Genomic DNA, 26,180 nt, shown 5'->3' on the forward strand with positions numbered 1-26,180 from the left:
TCACAACAAAGAAGGTTAGAGACAGAGTCACAATCTGAGGAAGTTTTTCAATGTCTATCATCATCTGAAGGTGTTTTAGAAGACGTAAATAATATCAAACAATAAGAATTGCCATAAAGTGATGTTCACCTAAGAAGTGTTTTAAAGGAACTCAAACATGACATTTCTGAAGTAACCACTGCAACATATAACCTGTCACTTATGTCAGCCTTGACGCCAGAAGAAATGTCTTTAAAGAGGACTCAAGGGCTGATCCCTGTAATAACAAAATATAAAGCAAACACATTTTTATGCCACTGTAAAAGATCCGTGTTGTTCTCATGCCCAGAAGATCGTGTGCACAAAATGGCTTATTTATTGGGTTTGTGTGGCAAGGTTTTGATAGTGGGGGGGCTACAGAAGTGGCTCCTGAGAAGCTGCTAGAAGCTTCCCCTATGTCCGATAGAACAAACACAAGGCAGCTCCAAGATGGACCCACCGCTGGCCAAGGCCGAGCCCATTGGTGACGGTGGTAGTGCCTCTGGGATAACATTTAAACGGGGGGAAAAAAAACTGTTGTGAAAACAGCAGTGCAGAGCAGAGTGAGATGTGAGAAAAACAACTCTACAGACACCAATGTCAGTGAAGAAGGAGGGGCAGGAGGTGCTCCAGGCACTGTAGCAGAGATTCCCCTGCAGCCTGTGGTGCAACCCATGGTGAAGCAGCTGTGCCCCTGCAGCCACAGAGGTAACGGTGGAGCAGATCCACCTGCAGCCCAGACGACCTCACAGTGGAGCAGGTGGATGCTCAAAGGAGGCTGTGTCCCCACAGGGGACCCACGCTGGAGCAGTCTGTTCCTGAAGGAGTCCATCCTGTGGAATGGACCCACGCTGGAGCAGTTAGTGAAGAACTGCAGTCCATGGGAAGGACTCACATGGGAGAAGTTCATGGGGGACTGTGTCCTGTAGGAGGGACCCCACATTGGAGAAGGAGAAGGGGAAGAGTGTGAGGAGTCCTCCCATGAGGAGGAAGCAGAGACAATGTGTTGAACTGACCGCAGCCCCCATTCCCCATCCCCCTGCACTGCTCAGGGGTGGAGGCAGAGAATTCAGGAGTAAAGTTGAGCTAAGGAAGAAGGGAGGGGTGGGGGGAAGGTGTTTTCAAGATTTGGTTTTATTTCTCATTATCCTATTCTGATTTGATTGGTAATAAATTAAAGTAATTTCCCCAAGCTGAGTCTGTTTTGCCCATTATGGTAATGATGAATGATCTTTCCCTGTCCTTATCTTGACCCATAAGCCTTTCATGATATTTTCTCTCCCCTGCTCAGCTGAGGAAGGGGAGAGATAGAGTGGCTTTGATGGGCACCTGGTGTCTAGTCAGTGTCAACCCACCATAACATCATAGAACCAGAAGAGAGCAAGAAAGCACAGATGACCAGAGATGTGGCATGGTTTTATATATGATGAGATCAAATAGATTACAATTTGTCATTTAGAAAAATAGGTTGGAGGAGTGGACATGCCAATTCTGCATAATCATAAATGGTATAACAGATGTAAGTAGGGATGCACTATTCTCTGTTTCTTCCTATCTAAGGAGGTACAGGCTTAACCATATTAAAACACTTAAAGTAAATAAAGGAAATACCTTTCACTCGTTGTGTCATTAAAATGTGAAATGTATTGCCATAAGATGTCACTGAGATTAAGTTAATGACAGCTGGGTCTCTCTCTCTACTCAGCAGCTAGCAACCACTGCAGGTATGATGGAGGGTCCAGCTCAGGAAGCCAGTTTATCGCTGGCAACTGGGAAGGCAAAGAAGAAATCCTTCATGCTTCTTCCTGCTTGCCATAAATTCCTGACACTGCTGAAGTCAGGATTTGAGGGTAAGTGGAGCATTTGTCAGCTCAAACAAGGTTACATTTTCATGATGCTATCATAGTAATAGTAATAATAATAAAAACCAGAAAAGACTGCCTGCTATTTGCAAAACATTTTGATTTTTGATGGAACTGTATATCTGATGGAATTCAGTAATGTTGAAAGTTGTTTCAACAAGCTCCAGACATCTTTTTTGGTGGGCGCTAATTCCACTGGTGTGTGTCTGGTGTGTGCTCATCTGATCGGAAATGAGGTAATTGACACAGCAAGCTGCAGTTAGAAAGATGCCTGTTTTCATGTTCTGATCTATCTTGTCAATAGTTTAGATGATTGTTGGGGTAGCAACTGCATTATTTATATATAAAATTGTACATATGTGCATATATATGTATGTATATATATAAATATGTAAATAAACTCAACCTGGTAAGTCTCACTATTTTTTTCCGAACACAGCTTTAAAGTATTAATTCTGTGAGCTAGACTCATTCTTTATAACATGCAGAAAAAGTGAACACTCTTACAAAGTGTTTTACCCCCGCTTTTTGGAAGTTCATTTTTTTCTGCTCAGTAAGAATTTTATAATAATTTCATGTCCCCACACTTCACGGTTTGTTACTTGGTCTATTACTCTCACATTTAACTTGATAAGGTCCTGCTTCCTGTGATATTCATTTTTGAGTTTTGATTTTTCACAGCTGCTGCTTTGAAGTCTTAGATAACATTCTGAGCACTGCACATTGCTCCTGGTTTTAAACTTTTCATTCAACTGCAGTACAGAGCTCTGTTTCTGCCAAATAACTTGTCAGTAAATTGTTATATTCTAATATTCTAAAATGAATGTTTTGCTTTCAATCAGCGCAAAACTGTGGACTCTTCTTAAAAGAAGCTAGTAACTTCTTTCAAAAGGTTTGGTGATTTATCCTCATCTTCTTCAATCTTTTCTTCAAAGGATTTAAGTCTGTTATTCAGTTCAGGAAAACTCTCAGTCATTGTGTATTTTGTACAATTACGAAAGGAAGAACTGATGCTCATACTTGTCTTCATGCCCTCTCTTTCAGCACTGTGTCTAGGACCTGGAGATGCAGCTGTCAATAACTTCCTTTGGCTAATAAGAAGGTGTGCCGGAATAGTGAGTATGTGTTTTGTGGAATGGCTATTAATTAGCTGGAAACAAGCAGAAACAAAAACTCGGGTTTTGCCCTCGCTTTTCCGCTTCAACCCTTACAGCGATCTAAAACAGTGCAAGTGAATCTGGACTGCAGGTCAACATGAGGTACAAACTTCCTTTACCAACCTTTAGATCTTTAGCTATTAATTGCAAAAATTTGATCTGAGATTTTTAAACTCTCTGAAATTAACAAAAAATGAGCAAGGACCTCATCTCACACATTGAGCTGAGGTTGGTTTGAATCCAGAGACAATAAGGACGTATGAATAGAGAGCTGAGGGTGCCACGGCTGCAGTACTTCAGATATTGCCACTGGTTTCTCTCCTCTGTGTGTGCTTTTTATGTGAAGGGTCCAAATTTCTCCATTCCTTAGCCCTTTCTGTGCATTGTCCAGCAATTTGTCTATGGATACAAACACCCAGTTTACATGCAAGTTATTTACAACCATGTAAGAGCACAGATGATGTAGACTTAGAATTAACACTTAACAGGTTGACACCTTGTCAAATTATATGCACTGGTCATAAAGATATGGCAAACTTTTGCCTGCATTAATCTTCCTTCATAGTCACGATATGGGGCAGAATTCTAATAATGAATTATTCTTATCATACAGAACTACTTACAGATATTAGCAGTGCCCTTAGGTATTGGCAGATAAGAACCAGGGCTCCACGGTCGGCCCTGGTAATTCTTCTTGCATTTTCCACAGTCTGGGCCAGTTGTGTTATGCTCACATTCACAAAGCAGTCTTTTGTTTTCTTCTTTACAGCCTGTAGCGTGAAGGTTGCACTTACACCTATTTTTAAAAGGCAAACATAAAAAAAAGTGGGATATTGTTTAGAGGTGAGTTTAAGTTCAGATTAAGTCTTAGTAAAACATGTCCTATGGCAACCACTCTATTTCTGTGTGTTGTGCCTGTATTATTGTTTTAGCATGTTTTACAAGACATCACTCAAGTAGCATCTTGTAATGTCTTCATCTCACACAGGTCTAAAAGCAGAAATTTCACCAAGAATCCAAGATGCTGAAACTCACTTCCACTGAGATCAACTAAATTATTCATAATTTTCACTACAGACAGGTCTATAATGCAAAAATTCAAGAGGCAATCACTACTCACAGGAACAAAACAAGTCCTCTGCTTATGTCCTTAGAGAATCTGGCCCAAATTAAGATCCAAAATAGGCCCTGGGAGTCTGAAAAAACAGACTTCAATTAAATATCCTCTGCAATGCTACACTTCAGTAGAAGGGAAGCTCAGTATAACGGTGTTTTGCCGTTCTGGTTCAGCAAGTACTGTCTTGTTCAGAAAGAAAAATTTTTTGCATGCTTTAATTTGATATAATTGTAGTAGATGAAGGCCAGAGGAAATATTTTGGAAGGCACATTTAGTTTTACTTAGGAAAGAACACCTAATTGAAGCTTGTGACAAAATCACTAAATAAACCAGATTCTGCATATGGTCTTAGAACAACTGTGTTTTCCTTAAATTCCCTTCTTTCCCTGAAACTAGGACACTTACAGAATGGGAAACTAGTTTCATAAACAGTAAGCTATTGTCACTTCTTTCCATCCTTTTCCAATAGATGTTAAAAATGGCTAAAATCTGTTTGTTTGGGGATGGAGAGAAAACCAGTATTTAACAACCCTGGCTGTTTGTCTTCCTCATGATTGTACATCTAGTGATTTAAAGGGTTCTCATGTGGGCATTTGTCACCTGTTCCATACAGTGACCAATAATTAGAGCAAAACAACACATGGAATGGCCAAGTGCAAATTAACAGCTGTCAAGCTGACTTCCATTTGGAAGGAATATGACCTGAAGCAACCGGCCACATACATATATATCCCCAGGGTAAAACAAGCTTGCAGTTTTCATAAGTGGCTGCTGGAGAAAATCCACTAGAATCTGTAATACAGTAGATGATAGAGAATTCTCCTCACTAGTAGAAATTAAACAGATGAAACTGCTGTTATTTGAACAATGCTCATTCTAAAGAAAAACAGGTTCAACCCTTTAAAATTGAAACTACAAAAATGTATTAAATATGCTAGAGAAAATAAAATGGGATTAATTTTTATATATTTTCCAAAATATTCATGCTTAAAGACAACATCAATTGTCAAGTAAATTTTCGATGACTAGCCACTGCAGAATGAAAGTGCCAGTCTGGCTGTCAGTGAATGAGATATGCCCATTCAAGTAAAGACTGAAGATTTTGGTAAGCGGCACTGCTATTAAGAAAAGTGATGGGTGGTTTTACTGTCCACAGGAATATGAAAATGGAAGACTCCCAAACAGGAGAGATACACAATAACAACAAGACCAAAAAATAGAGAGAGTCAGAGGAGAGACTGTAGAGTTACTAGAATAAATGAGAGAGAGGAACCGATTGGATTTCTTTCAGGGGGAGATTTCAGTTTTATTGGAAGGACTCATCAGTGTCAGAGGCAGCTAACTGATGTAGGCAGGAAGAAAAAGCCAGCTGAGGAACAGCTGTAGTTCTTAGGGCTCTGAAAGGGTGTTGCAGACTGGGAGGGGAACTGAGGCAGCGGAAAATAAATGTAGGCACATCCGCTAATTGGTATAAATGTGCACGGCTCCTTCAATAAGCACCTGAAAGTGAAGAATGGTTGTGTCAGAAGACCTTGTGCAAAGCCTGTTTGCACTTCTTAGATGCCATACTTGTCATGTGTTCCTGAAGAGACAGGCTGACCCTTCCTCAATTTTGCTTCCATGGTTAAAAGTTTTGGGCAGACTCTGGCTTTCTCAATCTCCCTCTGCTTCCATTCAGACCTGTCCCATGCCTCTTCATATGTATACAAAACACATGCATATATTTATACATATAGATGTATGTATACCTACACAATTACCACACATTCTCACGCACATGGATTTCCTTTTATCTCCCACATTCCCTAACCCCACTGTGATCCCCCTCTCCTTTTCCTTATTTCCCAGGCAAGAGAGCACAGACAGCACGGAATAGCTCTGCTGCCTGTTCTGGTACCCAGTTTTTTAATTTCTTAGGGCAAGATTGCTGCAGAGGAAGTACTTCTCAGCCCAGAGCTGTGGCATCATGCCATGGTAGCTGTTCCGTGGTCCACACAGCAGGGTCCATGCAGCACAGCAACGGGCAGGGTTTCTGCAGAAGGCATCTCCTGTGATTGTAGCCACCAAGCTCCAACAGAGAAAGGAAAACTACAGATCTTGGAGGTCTATGTTTGTACCAAATATGGTCAGGTTTTCACAAAAAGAAGCAAAACGCATTTTCTTGTTGAAGTAGTTGGGGACCTTCTGTCAAATTTTATAACCCTGTTAACTGAGATTCAAAACAATCAGCCCTCATATGGGCATTCAGAACAAACACACACCAAACAGACGATGTAGGGATATTTTAGCCACTTAGCTTCCGACATGGAGGAATTGCTAAGTGCCTCTTCCTGCCCTAAACCAGTATAATAATCACAGATTTATTCAATCAATGCCTCTCTGCAAATTAACTTATTTGGATGTTTTATATGTATTTTTGAAAGCCTTCCCAGCAGAATCCCTCAGAATGTTGCATCCTGCCTTAAAAGAAAATTCCAAATAACACTGTGTTTAAGAGAAAGGAAAGCAAACCTTCTACTCCCTTCAATTAAAGAACAAAAAAACCACACACACCCCCAAAGCCACCCCCCACCCCCTGTGAAAAAAAACAAAACCAAACCCAAACCAGAAACAGGGAGAGAGCTGTAGCCTTCTAGGAGTATGATTTAAAGTGAATGAGAGAAAACAACAAATTTGATCTCTGAAAAAAATAAAGGAATGATCTAAAACCTTTGTGGGCAGAGAATAGACAGTAAAAACCTAACATTAACAACTGAGCAAAAAAAAAAGAGCTTACAATACTGAATAATCCTAAAAAACCTCAGAATAGTTCAATGTAGCGGTGTACAATTTCCAAGGAGAAGAAAGTAAAAAACCCATGTAGTTACTATGGTTTTCTGCAAGGCTAGCTAAAGATCAAAGATCCAGGTAAAAAACCACATTCATATTAAAAATATCAAATGTAGAGTTAATGAGAGCTAGTTAAAGTGGGCACAAAAAAAAAAATTGTTTCAAAAAACCCTGAACCACAAAAGGTCGGATAATGTGTGGCAAAAAACCACTACCTTTGCCTTCTTTAGTGTGCAGGCAACATAAAAGTTGGATTTGGTTTGTGACCATTAGTGTTATACAAGTACAAAAAAAATCTGTAGATTAATGAAATCTGAAGAGATTAAGTGGGAGTTCTTGTTGGTGTAAAAAAGCAGAAGGATAAGCAGAAAAAAGACATTCAGAGAATGACAGAGGCTGATTCTCCTCTCATTTGCACCAATTCCTTGCTGAGGTCACTTTACAGATCTCAGAGAGATCAATCAGGATTTCCACAGCAAATCAAGGACGTAGTTGAATGCTGAATGAGCGTAAAATGCAGACACTGCTAAAAGTGAAAGAGAACAAAAAGCATCTGTGGAGAGGAAACTGAACATAAGTTTGGAGGGTACCATGTCTCAGGAAAAAAAAGCCAATACCAAATTCTGTGCAGTATGTGGAGAGACGTTTTTACTGAAACAGGGAAGTAATGTCCTGTATACTTCTGTTTTTTCAGGAAGGCTGCACTAGGAATTGGGCAATCTGTCCCAGGGACCTCATCAAAGTGTACGTAAAGACAATGTTGGAGACTTCTGCAACGAAGAGAAATGCCTGTTGTGCTTGAGGGACAGACTTCTCTGGATGAATGAAAGAGGTAAATGTGTGTAGCAGGGCTGAGAGATGACTAGAGTGCAATAAAATGCTACTTCTCTTTGTGGGATAAGCAGTAAGGAAAATGGAAATATTTAAGGTTACAGAAAGAAGACAATTTAGGTAAAAGTATAATCCAGACAGACCATGAGAGAACCACTCTTGTGATGAGATACATTGGATTGTGAGCAGTGTGAAAACAAAGCAGCAGAGCCTGGACTGAGGCATTTCAGAGAACTGTGAAGCAGCTGAGCACCACCGATCTGGTAGCCAACTTGGGCTCCTATCAGATCACTCTCAGGATGTGGACATCAGCTTCATACAGAAGACTGCCCAAGTTCAGAGTCCTTCATCTGTCTCGTCTCTTTTTTTAAGGAAGAGTACCTTTCTTTTCTGTTCCAGAGGTAAGGAAATATTTTGTTACTTTATGTGACTATCAACAATGATAAATTATTACTGAAAATCCTAGATACTGCAATTTATTTAAACACTTGCTTTGAAAGGCTGTTCCTAGCTGTTACTGCTTTAAATCTGAGACAGTAACAAAAGGCTTAATTAGATTTACATACAAAGCACATTAAACACAAAATTTCCTATAGCCCTTGTAGATGCTTCCATTAGAAGAATGTGGTCAATCTGGCTGCAAGTATAAGAACAGAGAAGTTCTGAAAACCTAAAAAACTGCTTCCACATCCTGTGTACTGAGTTCCAGATGGCAACAGTTCATGCCTATATAGTTCCTTGAAATCTGAAGAAAAAAGTCAAAGTGCTTTAAAAGGTATTACGTACACGTGCCCAGAAATGCAATTACTGGGTAGCAGTGGGTGGGTAGCAGTTGCTTGGCACGACAAGTGGGTTTGCACACGTACTGGGAAGGGATGATTGAGGGAGCTGTAATAAGTAGAGCAGGTTTGAGAATACAGGTTAAGGTATGGCAAAGAGATGTATGCTGCAGCCATTGCACTGCACTGGCAAACAGCCTAAGGGCAAAATCCCACGTAAGGATAAAGCAAATGTTAAAGGCAAAGGGCAGTTCTGAGATACTGTATATGCTCACCATAAATGGCGTTGTCGAGGTCTAATGCTTTGTATGTCAAAGAATGTCTGAAGTCTGTGATTACGAATATTAACAGCTCCATGAGCAATCAGGTTACGTATGGGGACATGCAGTCCTTGAAACAGCTTCTTACCTGAAGCGAACAATTGTCTGCCTGTCATATCTGGTGACAGTTTTTGCAGACTTTTTTGTGTTTATTGTTGTGGGAGTGTCTCTTTCAGTGGTGAGTGTGTGGAAATGAACACCATGTCCCCACAATACTTGTCTGTATTTAGAAACTTCCATCCTGATGTTTCCGCAGCTCAGCTCACATCCATCTTTCCAGTTCAGCCTGCAGGACTCTTCCTGCTAAGCAGCCTGGTTACAGCACACACAAGAACACATTTCCCTCCAACGTTCAAATTCAATTTTGAATTGACGGAGATTGATATTGCTGTCCAACGCTATAAACTCTAGTTGTGTGGGAGAAGAAATTTGTTTTTCTGACCGCTCATCTTTGACAGACTCATTATTTTGTCATAAAGCAATTGAAACGATATTTTTGGCAGTTACATAAGGCGCAGGAAGCGCTCTGGCGTGTTGAAGGAGCGGTGCTGTTGTAGTGGGAGCATGAGCCCCGGGTGCGCTGTTCTCCTCACAGGCTCTATTTACATACAGACAACTGACATTAAAATGCTGTAAATACCACTAAGGTAATTGCTAATAGCGTGCTGATGCTCTTGCATGTGAGTGCCAACCGACTGGGGGTCACATGAGGGGATCATTTATGTGGAAGAGATCATTCATGAGAAAGAAAGACAAGAGAAGCTCTTTGATACATTTTTAACGACTAGCCATATGTTCCTCACTTAGATACATCTTTGGATCATTCTAGGTCATCGCCAGAGTTTAGAAAATCAACCTGAAACCAACTTGTAAGCCTTCTCCACAGACTCTTCACTTTTCCATGCCACGGGTCAGGTCTCTGCTCCCAGGCAAGCGAAGCCTGAACTTGCTGAAGAATTGTCATGTTTGCTCTTCACTTTACTGCCCACATAACATGGTGCACACACAAAATAACATCCTGCACAGTTTTAATTAGGCATTTTAAAACACTGTTAGCAATGTTAGAAGCTTTAGTCAGCTCCCCAGTGCTAGCAACTACTTCCAGCACCTTGTTACAGTTGTCCCAAAGGACTTGGCTGTGTTTAGCATGACATCAAACGTGTTAAAGCTGTCATCTGCATTACACCTCTCAAGCTTTCTAATGACCTTGAGGCAGCTTCACCAGTGAGATTTAGTTTTCTAATATGGTGTAGACAAAGATGAAAATTCCACTTTGCAAATGCATTTTAAGTGATAACTCAGCTATGAAGGAGGAAGAGAGGTAGGTTGAGATAGCAAAAGTTAAAATACAAGCACCTTTAAAATATACCATTAAATCTTTGGGATAAAACCAGCTTTGCATCTGAATAATTAATTTTTCAGGTATTAAATGTTTTTTTCCTATTTTTTTGACACTTTATGAGATAAATTCATCATAACTTGAGAAACTGTCTGCAGGTAAAAAAACTCTTGTACTGTTGTGTGGACAAGGTAAACATCATTAAAATACTTAGATAAGTCTGTTTTTCCTTTAAATCTCTCTAACAAGTGGAACATCTTTTCATAGAGGCTACCAGTCTCAGAAACACTGTCTGCTGAATATTATTATTCGTTATATCACAGGATTTTTCCATGTCATGTCAAAAAATAAAAGTATGTTGGTCCTTATTCTAATTTCCAAAGCTTAATAGATATCTACACAGCTATACTATTGGAACAGATTTTGCGGGAATGAAAACAAGTATAAAGGACACAATTGTGAAGAAATAAAATGATTGCTGGCTAATTTATCTCTGTGAGCATGGAACAGACAGTGAGAACACACACATAAAAGAGGTAACAAGATAATTACTGCAATATAGGCTGCCAGTGCTCACTGCAGGGACTACCCATCTGAAGAAGTTCTGAGCTAAAAGGGTCAAAAAAAACTAAGGACAGTTGGCAGTCAGAAAATGGCATGGGTTGCTGTCTGGAAGTAGGTCTGCTGAACAAATGTTCCAGCTCACGTGAAGCAGAAGAGTCAATTCTGGTTTTTAGTCAGTATTTTTGAGTCATATGAATATCTCAGGTCCATGTTGCTGTACAGAATCCAAGGCCAAAAAAGGCACTACATCTTTTTCTGGATGTTATGAATAAGACCCCTGTGGTCTGCTGGTAAAATGTAGCCACTGTAGTGAGAGCAATGAAATGTGAGTACTTTCTTTCATTTGTTTATTTCTGGAAACACATTTGGTCACCAGTCTTTTTCTCTGTCCCTTCTCCTGAATTTATCTAATACATCATAATCTCCCACTGAAAAAAAAAAAAAAAAAAAGATACCTTTGTGGAATGGGGCTACATCAATAATAAAGGATAAAAACATTCAGTAGTAACAAATATAACTTTGTAAAGGTAGATATATTATTCTTTCATTTGCAAAGCAAGGACTAATGTTGGATCAGGTTTTTAAGCTTCTTAAATCTGTAAGTGGCTTTGTGGCTAGAAAAGAAGTTTAACCTGTGCTCAGTAATCCTGCTGCACCTTAGTACCTTAGAATCCAGAGATTTACAGAAGCCTCTTCAACTTGATTCTTTACTGTTTAGTTTTTGCTGCTAAATTTGGGAGGAAATTGAATTAGATTCCCACAGGCAGTATGGAAAATTGGGGAAAATAGCTTCTTATCCTCCCTCAGCTGAATAGAATATATCTAGCGGGGAGCAGCAAAATCCAGACACAGAGAGAATGTTTGTTTTGCTTTCTCAGTGGCCTACTTCCAAGCAGTTTGGAGACCTTGAAATTAAAAAAGAAAAAGTCCAAAAGGGCAGCGTAATTCCTTTTCCCACAGCAGTGAGGACTTTCCAAGACCCACAGAAAGCATGCAGGGCATGGAATCGCCCACTGTTTGCAGTAAGCCAGCCCAACAATAAGAAGACACAAGTGCTAAATTTAAGTATTAACATGATTATAGGATTTATTGTGTTCACATGCTAGTAAACATTTCTGTGTATCTTATTATTTAAATGGGAACTTCTGTCAAGTTAAATGCTGGTCAATATGAACAAGAACTACAGATCGATTTGTATCTCAACCCGTATTTGATTAGTGCATTGTCCAATGCATACTATCTTTCTTCTGAAGCCAAACATCAGTGGGGCAGGTCCTTTTGGCTCCTTCCCCCCATCCCTTTCACAGAGAGCCACAAGCAACTTTACTTTGCCAAATAAGGTGTGAATGTTTCTGAAATGCAGTAGTTCACTAGGTGACATCCTTCCAAACAAACAGAGACAACTGAAAATGCTCACAGGCTAGATCAGCAACACCCAGAACTCAAACATAGAAAAGAGGAGGCAGAAACCTATTAAACCTCTTACAAACGCCCCAGTATTTAAGCATTTGAAACTGTTCTGATTTCTTGTCTAGATAAAAAATGTTACAGACCAACAGATAGGAAAATACTCAGACTTACTTCAGCCTCTTGGCTCCAAAGTCTAAAAATAATCCAATGATGTTTATGCTTAGTAGAACAGAACAGCTAATTCTGAGTCCAAGTTATTTCAGTTTACCACATAAAAAAACACCTATCCTTCATGTTAAATACTTAGATACACCTAATCAAGTGGAATGGCCAAATGGTTTTTCTAATTTTTGTTTCACATTCCCGAAGTGTTAAAGCTGAAATAAATCTGCCTGAAAATATAGCTGCTGTTTTTGCTGTAGAGAACTAACTTCCGTCCCCTTCTCAAATATTAATTTTTGCTTTTTCTTCAGAGATACTAGTTTTCACAGGAATGTGTCAATAAATAGAGGGGCTATAAAATCTGTTAAAATTTTCCAGCAGCATGTTCCACAAATAATTTCACCCGTGAACACAGTTTGCCAGATTCTTAGCTGATGCAAATCCACCTGGCTCCACTAGAATCAATGAAACTATGTTAGCTCACGCTGTCTGAAATGTGGCCTAATTTGTTTCCAGCTTTCATTCATATTATCCTAGGTTCAGTGGCTGTATTTTTAGATAATGGCAGCTAATATTTTTATCATTTTGAATGGCAGGCCCAAGATCTTGAACAAGCATAGAACGGAAACTGGGAGACACTGGAGGATAAGGAACCTAGGTGTGATGTGCTTTTAGGGACACGGCTGCTGAGAAGGTAGGATGCTGGTATTTTACATTGTTTCCATGCATCTATTTTGCTCTAATCTTTTAAACCTCAGAAATAGGAAGCTTTTCTTACCTACATGAAGGATGCTGAACAAGGACCATGGCAGTCACGTCTCTCCCAGAGAGGAAGCAAGATCTCTTGCTAAGATGAAGATCAATAATGATAATTTCTTCCAGTGCTACCAATTGATCATTTAACACCAGTGGTTGTTTTGGTAGGTTCCCAGACTACCACTGAAGAATGGAGAAAAAGTAGTGGACATAAACTCTAAGTATCTCAGTGTTACGATTAGTTTTTCTTTCTCCTTCTCTCCCACTTGAAAATTTCCTTCCTTCTCACTGGAATGCCTTTGGTCTCACCTAGTCAGTTGCTGTACTGCATACAGCAATTTATGTCTTGATACATAGATGGGATGGATGGCAGAGTGGGAAGCGCATCTGTTGCAGAGGTACTACACAGCTTAGGTGTTCTGAGTTGTCATGATGTATCATGTGTTTTAATTGGTTTGTTCTAAATATTAAGAAAAACCAGGAGAGGGCAAAAACCTGAATATCTTCAGCTGCCCGTACTGTTATGCATCAGAGAGAGAAGGGCTACCGGGACAAGAATGCAGCTCTCTCCACCAGCTGGAATAATGCAACCCTCTTGGCAGTACCCTGTCATTACCTGTCTGATGGTGCAAAGACGTCAAGGAGCACGCTGGCTGAGATTTGACCAATAATATCAAGATATTTAGGAAGCAACGTCTTTGTTACTTTTCATTTTTTTGCTGCTGTCCAGTGTCCTGCTTAGCCAGCCTTAGTTTGCCATCCATGCATTGGGCAGTAAGTCATTATAAGCAAGTCAATGCACACCAACAGATACCCTAGACACACCTTCTGTTTTAATCACTTTCATACCTCCAGGCAGAATTTAATCACTATCTCACAGCAGTTGTAAAAATCTGTACCACAACCTGCTAGATCGTTAAGAACGCAACACACAAACCTCAGGTGAAAGGTGCAGCAATATATCACTGCAAAGTTTTATAGCTTACAAATTCAAAAGCAAAAGTTAAAAAAAGTCTTCAGGAGTCACTGTTTCTTCTCTTTTCTCCTGATACAAATCTGAACATTGGATTTGAAATTCCTGGCATTGTGTTAATGTGCATCACCGCTTTTAAGTTTATTAAGAGGCCATGTTTTTCTGGCTTTAATTTAATTAATACCAGTCTTACATCTGCTCAGCAGCAATCCCAAGAAAGCTGCTCTAAGATGCAAGCGATTACACTAAACTTCCTGTCTTTATTTGTAAGTAGTATTTCACAGTATCAGCTGCCAGCTGGTACCTTGAATTCTTTTTCCCAGCACAACCCTGAAAAGGAACAATTTGTTGTGTGGGAGGTCTAAAATTGTGGTCATTAAATTACCATCCAAGTGGACATGCTTACAATACCATTCAAAAACGTTACTTAAATCTCTGCAAGAGGAAAAATTTTATTCTCACACACAGCAACACCTCAAGTGAGCTGTTACAAATTTATGTCCACGATTGATGTTGGACAGACCTGGCCAAAGCAGAAATACTTTCACTTTAACCTTGGAGAAAGACTCAGAGTGTAGCACCTATTGTGTCACAGTAGGGAATAAAGTATTTTCATGAGCCATTGTCAGGGGAGCAGCCTTTCTGCCACATGAGAAACAAACAAGGTTAATTTCATACTGATTTTGATAAATTTTTGAGGACTATAATAGAGAAAAGCAGCATAAAAATATCTGTGGTGCACGCAAAATTTGACAACAGGGAAACCAGTTTTGTGAAGCAGTACATCTGCAGCTCTTTTCAAGAGATTTTAAAGCATTTCTGTTAAAGAGACCTCCTATGGACTCATTTAAAGGCTCGAATGTGCCCCTAGTAGTTACTGCTGCAGGGTCGGAGGAGCAGGCTATGGGCTGTAACGGGTTGCCTCCAAGGGAGAAAAAATATGCCTTGTGCTACTCTGAGCAATACTCCAAAAAGGAGCAGTTGACGTAATCCCTAACTCAGTGCAGGAGTACGCTGCCGCTGTCCTCGCTGGGCGTCCCTTTGCACCCAGCGAGGACTGGTCCACGTGCAGCTGCTGCAGCCGTGAGGGCGGGATCCCTGCACACAGGCACAGAGGAGGCACAAAATAGCCCACCCCGCAGACATCTACTCTTGGACACCAGGGTTCACTTGAAACAGTGAGACCTCACTGATAGCTTTAATGCAATGAATAGCTCCTACTGCAGTCACTAAGGGGAAAGGCCTTTCTGTGGGTCCTGGTCCTGGCCTCAGGATTCAGTGAGGAACCTTCTCCTTTGCTCATTGTCTGATAGGCATCTGCTGTGACCAGCTCTGCTTTCAAGCCCTCTTGTTAAGTTTATGTCTGTAGGTGAGAGGATTTTACACATCAAACAAAGTCCTGAGGAGACTTCCCCCTCCCTTCCAAACAAACACAGAGACCAGGAAAAGATTTCTGTTCAAGAAGAAAATGAGTCATAATTCAGAGAAACGCAAATGCAAAGCAGAATTGTTTGTAGAGGTTTCTAACCCTGTCAGAGTGGCTGGTTCAACCCAGCTCACGGTGGCTCCTACAAAACGCCTGGCTGGGCCGGCTCCTGCAGTGGCTGGAGCCATGCAGGACGTGCCAGGGAAGCAGGCAGAGCAAGGGGTAGGAGACAGCAGGAAAGCTTTGGGCAGGTGATCAGGAGACCCCACTTACCTTTCTTTGAGAACTGCCAGAAAGAAGTCAGACTTCTGTCCAAAGAGAAAAGGAGTATTGAACATATCCTTGGGGTTTTTTTGCTACATATTTTGGCCATCTTTTGTTCCAGATGTACCACCAATATGCACACCCAGCAATAAAGCGCACATAAAGAACAAAGGCTGAGTTCCCATTCCAGTTAAGTTCTGTTAATAAATATAGTTACACACAACCTATCAGTCCCTGAAGAGCCCAGGACTTAAGTGCTTTCAAAAGACAGGTACTTCAAAATCAGATTTCCTTTCTTTTATCTGTCTTGTTTTATAGGAGATGTGTGGGGGAAAACTAAAGAACTGTTGATAAACACACATGTTAATTTTCAATATCACCATGAGATGTCTAGGCACCGACTGGACATTTCGGAAAACCACCGGGTTTAGCAAGGGTTTAGCAGAAATGTAATTCAGGTTGTTCTCTTTGAAAATCCTGAGAATCCAGACATGAAAAATTTTGGCATATGATTTGGTGACGTGTCCTCTTGGTAGATATTTTTGAATGATAGTGTGCAGTGTGCACTTGTGGCCCAGAAGGCCAACAGGATCCTGGGTCGCATCAAGAGAAGCGTGACCAGCAGGTCGAGGGAGGTGACTCTGCCCTTCTACTCTGCTCCCCACCTGCAGTACTGCATCCAGCTCTGGTCCACCCAACACAAGAAGGATGTTGAGCTGTTGGAGTGGGTCCAGAGGAGGGTCGTGAAGATGATCAGAGGGCTGGAGCACCTCCCCTATGAGGACAGGCTGAGAGAGTTGGGGTTGTTCAGCCTGGAGAAGAGAAGGCTCCAAGGGGACCTTATAGCAGCCTTCCAGTACTTAAAGGAGGCTAGAGGAGAGATGGGGAGGGACATTTTACAAGGGCATGTAGCAACAGGATAAGGGGTAATGGATTTAAATTGGAAGAGGACAGATGTAGACTAGATATTAGGATGAAATTTTTCACTGTGAGGGTGGTGAGGCACTGGAACAGGTTGCCCAGAGAAGCTGTGGATGCCCCATCCCTGGAGGTGTTCAAGGCCAGGCTGGATGAGGCTTTGAGCAACCTGGGCTAGTGGGAGGTGTCCCTGCCCATGGCAGGGGGGTTGGAACTGGATGATCTCTAGGCTCCCTTCCAACCCAAGCCATTCTATGATTCTGTGATTTTTGAATTGTGAATACATAGCCTAGCCCAAAACTAGCACTTGATTCTGAGAACTAGCTTAATAGTCCTCTTTTCAGGCTTATACTTTGCTCCTCATCTGCACAGAAGCCACTGCCCAAGAACCATGGCTGCAACCACTCTGAAGGGCACCTTTTAACACAGGCAAACTGTGTCCTGCTGTTCCCCATCCGTGTTTTGCTGTTCTGCTGGTTATTGCTGATATTACTTCTAGGCGTTACCTGAGTTTAAGGACTTTGAATCATCTCTCTCCCTCTGCAGTGCTGCTATCATTACCAGAAAGAGGAAAGCACTGGGAGGTTGCTGCGTGCGCAAGCACTGGTGTCCCAGCTGCCTCTCTCTGCCGGGTCCTGACGGTGCCTCTGTTTGCTGCATCTCATTAACACTCAGGAGAAGAACACACTTACTGTGAGGGCAGGTTAATTGATCTCTTTTTGAAAAATCATGTTGCTGAACTTGAACTTTAGGGATAATTATAAGGCATGAGGCAGCTATATTATTTTCTGGAGTGTGTTCCAAGGTATTCATGAATAAACTATCAAAAGTTGAGGGGTGCATAACAAAATGTTCAGAGCAAACTAAGCTGACTAAGTATTTCAAAAGTGGTTTTGTTCTGGTGTTTTCCTGCATTTCATTAGGGTTTATTTTCAAAATGCTTAGGCCTTGTGGCTCCATCTAAAATAATTGGGAATTGGCGGCTTCTTATTACCAATACACACATGCCAAATCCACTTTAAAATATATTGATCTTTTTTTGTTTCTCTTTTTTTCTTTGTCTCTTTTAGTTTTTCATCTCAACTGGAGGTCATAATTTGAAAGAGAAAAGAGAGAAAACTGAACAGAACATTTCTCATTGTTCATCATGCTAGCCTCAATTTTTTACTTTTAAATTCCATATACTATAAGCTTCTTGTCACAGAATAATTCCCTCTGGAATTATTATGATAAGAATTATTTGCCAATAGAGCTGTGCAAATTATTGATTTTTCAGTTCAGTGACAGAACTGAAAAAAACTGGGGGGAAGAAATAATTTATGTCAAATTAAATGTGTAGTTTCATTTTCATGTTTTAAACCCCTTTTTAGAAATTATTTTTGACAATTTTTTGAACAAAAATATTTCCAAAAAAAAATTCTGCCTTTTTTGAGTTTTCAAAAAAATTAGTCAAAAGTATTTGTTAATGTGGGTTGAATTCCAAAGATACTTTTAGCCATCCCTGACAGAATTTTCTTCTGTGAATAATTTATACTTCAAAAATACTAATCCTTACTCCTGCTTAAGAAAACTAGATGAAAAAGGAGTGGTTTGTGTCTGTGCATAGTGTCTGAAGTATGCCAAACGCAACTTAGCATCCTATGTCTAACTTAGATACTGAAAAAGAGTTATTGGGTCATCTTATCTCTAGCCCTGTTGGTATAACAACACAGCACAATGAAATTATTTGCTGGAACTAATTTTAAATGGCTTAGGAAACAAAGACTTAATTGTATCTTTTTAATTTGGGAAAACAATTCTTCTTTCACCTACTGTATTTCAGTTGCTGACTTTGCGTAGAAAAAGCTTGTTTTCCTTTTCAATAATACCATATTATTTCTGTTTAATTATAAATGCCAGTCACTGTTATCTTGAAGTCATTAAATTGGCTAGATTCTGAAAATATTTTATTGTATTGTATTAAAGTCAGTGGAATTATACAAAGATGGGAAAACTACAAATGCTCTTTAGTATTAAAAGCTTGAGATAGATGATATCATGGGTCAAATTTACTGGCTTTTTAACAAAGAAAGATCTGAAGGTAGTAAATTAATAGATGGCCTGTGGGTATGACTCCTAATGGATGACCTGGTTTTCTCAGAGGTGGGTGGCTGGAGCTAGGCAATGCCATTCACTTGTCAAATGCAGCTGGAAAGGAACCCTTAGCCCTCAGATAGGGAAAGGGAGAGGAGAGCTGGCTTCTGGCACTGGCCTTGGAGCAGTGAGCAGGAGACACATATGGACATGGACGCACTCCTGCCCACTGCAGTGCCACCAAGACTGAATGGTTTTCCCCCAGTGCCAAAACAGGCCTGCCACTGGGTTTAATACTTGTCCTAGCCCCAAACTCATGTGACATGGGACAAGAGACTTTATAGCCCCAAACTCATGTGACATGGGACAAGAGACTTTATGTACATCTTTCTGTGTGAAATGGGGTTGATGATCCTGCTTTGATATTATTCCATAAGTTATGGGACAAAGGACCAGTAGTTTCAAAGCAAAGTCCTAATATCAGACTAAAATAAAATAGTGATCACTTTTGGCCTTCAAGTGCACTGAAGCATTTATTATTCATGTTTGGTTTTGACAAATACTGGGTAAATCAAAGAATGTTCAGAGAGAGGCTAGAGCTGAGCTGCACTGTCCATTCAGGGGTTGGAAACATGTTTTTGTTGTCTATGAAGACAGACGTGCTGGGCAGTCAGATTTGATCCAGTGACTATAATATTCTGTGTACCAGAAGAACTAAACAACTTCATTTATATTTCAAATGTTTCAAATCAATACTTCCCTTCATATTCTATGACCCCCATCAGGAAACTCTTGTAACTGAAAATTTAAGGAATAGGTTGCAGGTCATGAATAATGGAAAGCAAATTGTGAAATACTGCTGATAAAAACAATCAGTATATGTTTATACTGAAGAACATACCTTTGCAATTCCATCTTGCATAATGTAGCTTTTAAAATCCTATAGAAACTTCTCAGTTTTCCCTGAAATGTCAAGCAGGCTTCCTCAGCCTCAAACTCCAATGGAAAATGTACAGGCTGTTTCTTTTCTCAAAGAATGTTTGAGCTAATCTGGAAGTAAAATGTATGCATATATTTATACATATAAAATAAATATCATACATAGCTCTATGAAGAATACTGGATAATTAATAGATGCAGGTAAAAAAAGACCTACTTTTTTCAAAAAAATCATTAATACAGGGATGCCTAGCAGCACCTATTTCTCAAGCAGCAGCTTATTACAAGAGATAGATCTAGCAAGATTGGACAGGATCCTGTTTAGGACATAGACAGTCAGATGGTGAGCTACAGCTTCCTTGTATTAAAGCATTTTTCAGGGCATGGACCTAAGGAGACTGCTGTTCAAAATGAATAGTTTTTTGTTTGCACACTTACAGAGTTGCCATCCATTGAAAACAAGAGGAGGGATTTGTCCTGAAGACCTGATGAGTAGGAAGAGACAAGATGCCCTGAGAGGATCTGAAAAAGAACTCTTTTATGACATGGAGCTTTATCCTTAATGAACTTGGGCATAATTATCAGAAACCTTCTGAATTATGCAAACTAAAAAATCAAGAAGGAAAGGATAATAGCCACTTTATTAGGAAATACTTTCCTAAGTAATACTTCTGGGGATGAAGGAGTTAGTGTTTGTGTTTGATGTGTTTTAGTGCTGTGTTCTCTCTCTCAGACACTGACAGAGTTGCAGAGGAGAAGGAAGGAGACAGCTCCACTGGGATTTAGGATGGTGCCCACAGCAGTCATGGCCTCCTGTCCCCACCATCATTGCTCATCGTTTTTTCCTCATCTATTCTCCTGCCTGTTCAGCATTTTCTCCTGTTGACCTACACAAGCCAGGAGGGGAGCATTACACAGGACTCAGAAGTGCCCCCAGATCTTGTTAAAGCTGTTCTCTGCTTTCATGTTGGGTAGAAAACCCCGGGAGAGGAGAAGGGCAGAACCTTGTGGATTTTCTGCTATATACAGATTTATCATGATGTACAGCAATTTGACTGAACCAAATGACTTGGTGGCCATATAACCGTATCACAAAGGGAACAAGGTTCTGGCACCTGTCCAAGCTTCTTGTAACAGAAGTGGTAAGTAGCTTTCAGAATACAACATTTTTATTCCTTTTTTTCTTATGCAAATCACTCCTGTGTTTCGTCTCAGTTTTACCCCTTCGTGATAATCTCTGGATTTTCAGATGCTGACCTGCCTCTGAAGATAAAAAACTTGATAAAATAAGTCAAAAAAGTCTCAGTCTGTTTAAAGGCTTCTCTTGAGATGCATGCATTGCAGACTGTGAACTCCGATAATGCTGGTGACACAACAGCTGCTCCGCTCTCAGTGTTATTGGCACCTGCTGCCACAAGGCAGGACAAGTGCCCTGGGCTGCTGCCTGTAAGTCTGTTAGGATGACATCTCACCTACACCTCACGGCAACTCTAAGTTTGCCAAATGTTGTTATAGCAGATGAATTTTCAAACCTGTTTTCTTTTAAAATGTGTTAAACTTATGAGGATATAAAAAAGTACACTTGTTAGGAATTAGGTGAAAGCTCCTGTATACAGGGCATTGAGACTGGATTTTATGTTCTGTTAATTGTGTTTGCATTGCAGCAATACTTGCACAACACTCCAAACATCCTCTCTCCTGTTACGACATACACTCAGCCCCTTTTAAATTGCAGAACATTTTCTCTGGGAGTAAGCCCTTTTTTTGGTGGTCATAATATGTGCAAGAGCTTTTTCAGAAGTCCTGTTATAATAAAACACAGTCAAAATTTCTAAAATCCCCATTTTTTTCCAAGAGCCAGCACTAAACCACCTTTAGGTTGTTTCATTTTTAAGTGCCAAATGCCTCTAAAAATGTAACGTGATGCTCTTTGTATGAAGCCTTTAGACAGAGCATATGTATCTCCTCTCCACAATTCACAGGCAGGCTGAATGTCTGTCACACGCTAATTGTGCATTTTTTAGTCAAAACCTGGATGTAACTGTACAGTGAGGAAACCAACTATGTTAAAAGTATATACTTCATCTGCTTTTGGAATAAAGACACATAACCCTTTGTCATTCTGGCAGCATTGCTCTCCTGCATCTCTCCTATTTAAAGCATGTATATTTTATGAAGCATTAACAGACAAACAAACATATAGACTACAAAATCCAAAGTCTGCATTAGTCTCCAAAAGTAGCCATTGGAATGAAGACGTTTCAGAATCTGATCTCTCAATATAGTGACTCTGTGTCTGTAAAAACCAAAAGTCCAGACGTATATTTTAAGACATCAAGTCCAAAACATGAGATATTTGTACCTGTCAGAACTGAGGCTGTTGCTGTCACCCACCTGAAAGGACAACTCTCAGAAAGAATCGCCATGTTGAGGGTTACTTCTGCAGTGACTAACTCATCTACCCGATGAGAAGGTAAAATGATGCAAACTGGTTTGGGTGTGTAAGGACTCTACATTGTTGAAACTTTCTTTTGAGATATGTACAGTAGAGGAGAAATTAAATGTTATTTTACTTTTCCCCATTCCTTTCATTCAACTGTTTCTCCACTCCCCATTCACCACTCAGGAAAAAACCAAATGGTTACACATTTTCAGTAGCAGAATATTAGCAGTTAATGACATTCAGATTGCTTGATCTTTAGCTCATTAATAACTGTAACACACTATTCTGGAACCACAGCTTCCCATCTTTTAATTCTTTTCCTGTGTTGCAGGGGGGAAGGAGCTGCTCTTGCTGGCAGACTGCAATTCCTATGGGACACAAGTGATTAAAAATGTAACTGGCTCCTTGCTGTTCTGCTGTCCTGCTGGAAGAATTATTTCAGGGGCATTCAAAGGAAAGGAGGCATGATTCCATAAGCACAGTATCTTTAATGAAGCTTGTTAAATGATAAGCAATTTTCTGCATTAACAAAGAATAATAGGTTTACTTTTTCATTGTAAATTGAGATGTTCCTGCCGAAGGTTTCCATTCCTTCTTTGAGCCACACGGGCAGTGACTCCCCATGCGACACCACTGAAGGAGTGATGATCACCATAAAAGAAGCAAAGACAGTGAGAAATGAGCAGCTGGAGGTATGCACGGTGTAGGAGGAGGGAAGGAGGTTTTCCCAAAGTGGGTCACTGACAAAACAGACGCCTTCTCTTATTGCAGCTCTGTCCCCTGTCCCAACTGCCATCATTGCACCCTGCTCCTGCTGGCTCCGCTCCCCTGGCAGTGCAGAAGGTCACGGGACCTGCTGTGCTCTAACTGGGGGACAAGAATGGTAAGTTTTTGAAATTTTTTTTTTTTTCAAGTCAATTCCTGGTGGTGCTTACAAGGCAAAATCAACACCCCTAGCTGTAAGTGAGGGAAGAAGCAGCCCACAGTTCAATAAATACAATGAGAAGATGTAGAGACAGTTAAAATGTGATGAGGGTCTAAAAATACAGCTAAGGTAAGTAAGGCTAAAAACCCCCAAACCTCTCAAATGACTCTCCCTCTCCCCCCACAAGAACAGATGGGAAGCATCCGATGGCCAGAACATTTGTGTCACAGTGAACGCTACCAGCATGTATGAAATAAAACATAAGGGACTGAATTTCATGTTCCTATTCCTGCACAAAAGGCTACCAGAGCTTCCTGGACTCCAGTTCACGTTCGCATGGCTTGGCCTGGCTTTTCTGAACAGGCCTAAGCAAAGGCACTACAGAAGCATTTCCAAATCAAAGAAGTTAAAATTGCTATGTTTATGATGACTCCAGTAAACACCTTCTCAAAGTCTAAAGATACTTAATGCACAAGAGAGTTAAATGGGAAAATGAGAAAATCAGTTTTACCAAATATAAAAGTCATAAACAATAAACGGTCCTGCAATGCTACTGTCTGTGGTAACTTGCATTAAAATATATATAAAGTGTTCTGGGAACTGAAGCAATGCTTCAGTTCAATAAAACTAATGCAATTAGAGAGAAAGAATCCTGTTTTTCCCCTGCTTGCAATTTCAAATGAGAGCTTCCTAAAACTTGTGACCATTGCTGGAATCCAATTCAGGACCCCAGCTTATCAAATTCCCAGCTCTGGCACTGTGCCTTTGAGGTATTATAAAGTGCCACTCATCACACCAGTTCTGTCTGTAAATGCTCCAGACACCCCATTTTGAAACAGGCAAGTGTTCACTGTGAATCAAAATGGAGTCACCAGATTTGTGCAGCCTTCAGACAGCGCTCCTTTTCTTGCAAGGCAACAAAGGAAAGCGTGTTAGCACAAAGTCTCCCTGTAACATTTTTCTAAACTTGGATAGCTTTGCAGGACAGCACACCTACACAAAGCCGCAGGTTTTTGAGACCCTGTAGAGCAAGCATCTTATTCTGTAATTCATCCTAGGGCTGAGAAACTGCTGGGCTAATGAGCTCTCCTGCAGCCTCTTCCCCTGCAGGTGCTTCCCTGGAAGCACAATCTTAAATCAGACACCACAATGCTGGCTGTAACCCCCCGAACACACACACCAACCCCTCCCTCCCAACGTGGCTTAAGAAAGCAGCACTAGTATTTGACTTTGATGAAATCACAAACTTCTCTTCCATTCAGACAGTGGGAGCTGAATTAATTCCTCAGCTTCTTTAATGCTGAGAGCCATGTCTTGGGAATTCAGGACAGGAACATATTAATCTCTCTGATAGGCGATAATGCAATATATTACTGATGGGGGAACCAGCACATCAGCACTGTGATAGTGACCCTGACCAGCGGATGACTGAATGGGTAAGGAGAGAAGGAGCTGCTCTCGCCTGAAGGCACAGCCTCAACTTTGGCAGGCACTCCTTCACTCTTGTCCCACTACTAATTTTCCAATGCATTACTTTGTCACTTGGGTATCCAGAAATGCTCATTACGGAGGTATGTGACAGCCTGTGATAATACATGTCTGTGGCAAAATAATTGATCCCTCTTTGCAGTGGTGATCTTTAATGCTCATAGGGCATGGTAGGTTATTAGATGGAAGGCACCTTTTGATGGTCTCTAGTGTAATATGTTACTAGACAGCAATGTGCCAACTATCTATCACTTACAAAATAATGTCATCCCTGAAAAAGGGCCTGGCAGCAGGGGTTAGGGTAGGAAGAGGGTTTAATTATATTTGTGGATGAAAAGATGTCCCAAGAAGAGTGGGCAGCCTGATTATTTATTGGCAAAAGCCCTAAACACAACCTAAGAAAAAGATCAGACTGAGATATGGTGGTTCACATTGCTGTTACAGACCCCAGCCTTGAAGTCAAGTTCATGCCAAAGAACAAAATTACCTCTTACAATATGTGGTTTACTTCTGAAAATGAGAAGGGTAAAAGATGCGTTAGTAATGTTGGCATTAGTGGAGGCAGCTGGTTTTAGATATTTGGTATTTCAGGGATGTGAATTTAGCATCATTATTAGAAGTAGAGCTTACTATATTCCTCTGCTAACTTTCCAACAGTGAGCAGATGGTTACCCTATTACCAACCATTTGCATTTAACATACTGTAATGATTTATATACCACATGTCACCGAGCAAAGTGAATGCAGCCGATGGCAACTAATTAGTTGAGTGTGAAGACGCATATCTCAATGTATATACCCTTATTGTAATCAAATTTTATCTTTTTGGTTGTTAATAGGTTTAATGTGCAGCGTAACAGAAATACTGATGGCAGTTAAACATGAACCACCATGTCCCTCTGTCAGCGGGACAGCACTGCTGGCATTAACATTTGTACCAGTGCTCCGCTTACATGCCTGTTTTATGAGTGATGGTGCAGGGAGGACAGATTATAACAATCCATTGTGCTTCTCTACTAATCTTTCTTAAGTGTATTTCACAATACTTTATAAATCTTAATATATCAGGTACTGGCTCATATTACAGGCCAACACACATTCAGAGAGGGTGGAAGCAGGGATACTGCATGGTGGAGAGGAAAGACACTGCACAGTTCCCATAAAGACAGAAATGGATTTAAGGGTGAAAATGAAAAGAATCACAAGTCTTCCAGGGTGTTTACAACAAAGAAGCAGACAACTACTGACATTTGCACAAACATCAAAGTCAGAGGATAGACTCAAGGGTTCAAAGAAAGAGCATAACTTTAGAAAACTGCCCTCCAGCACTGGGATATGGGCATGTGTACGTACCATATGTATTGCATTATCCATAGTGTGTCCCAAGGCCTGATCATCCTTAACCCACAGTATGAAGCTATGGATTATCTGCCTCTTCCTGAAATGTTTTTGTTTGGTTTTAGGCTTATTTTAAAACAGTGGCCATCACCCCAGAAATGTCAAAATAATCGTCAGTGAAGTACAGCTATGTTACTCCAGAGTATGGTAGCATTTCCAGCATAAAGCTCACACCAATCATTCCTTTTC

General features: G+C 40.5%; 1 protein-coding gene across 1 annotated transcript in view; it reads right to left on the reverse strand.

Moving 5' to 3' along the window:
• The window catches only part of NTNG1 (netrin G1), a gene marked incomplete at its 3' end in the record, with an annotated part of 69,703 nt that overhangs the window by 30,731 nt on the left and 12,792 nt on the right, over positions 1 to 26,180 (reverse strand). The window contains exon 3 of the mRNA XM_010087924.1: positions 3,661 to 3,833. Within this exon, the coding sequence (XP_010086226.1) occupies positions 3,661 to 3,833 (173 nt within the window). The remainder of the gene's footprint in view (positions 1 to 3,660; positions 3,834 to 26,180) is intronic.

This window comes from Pterocles gutturalis, unplaced genomic scaffold (assembly GCF_000699245.1).
Source record: "Pterocles gutturalis isolate BGI_N339 unplaced genomic scaffold, ASM69924v1 scaffold39621, whole genome shotgun sequence".
Classification (NCBI taxonomy): Eukaryota; Metazoa; Chordata; class Aves; order Pterocliformes; family Pteroclidae; genus Pterocles; species Pterocles gutturalis.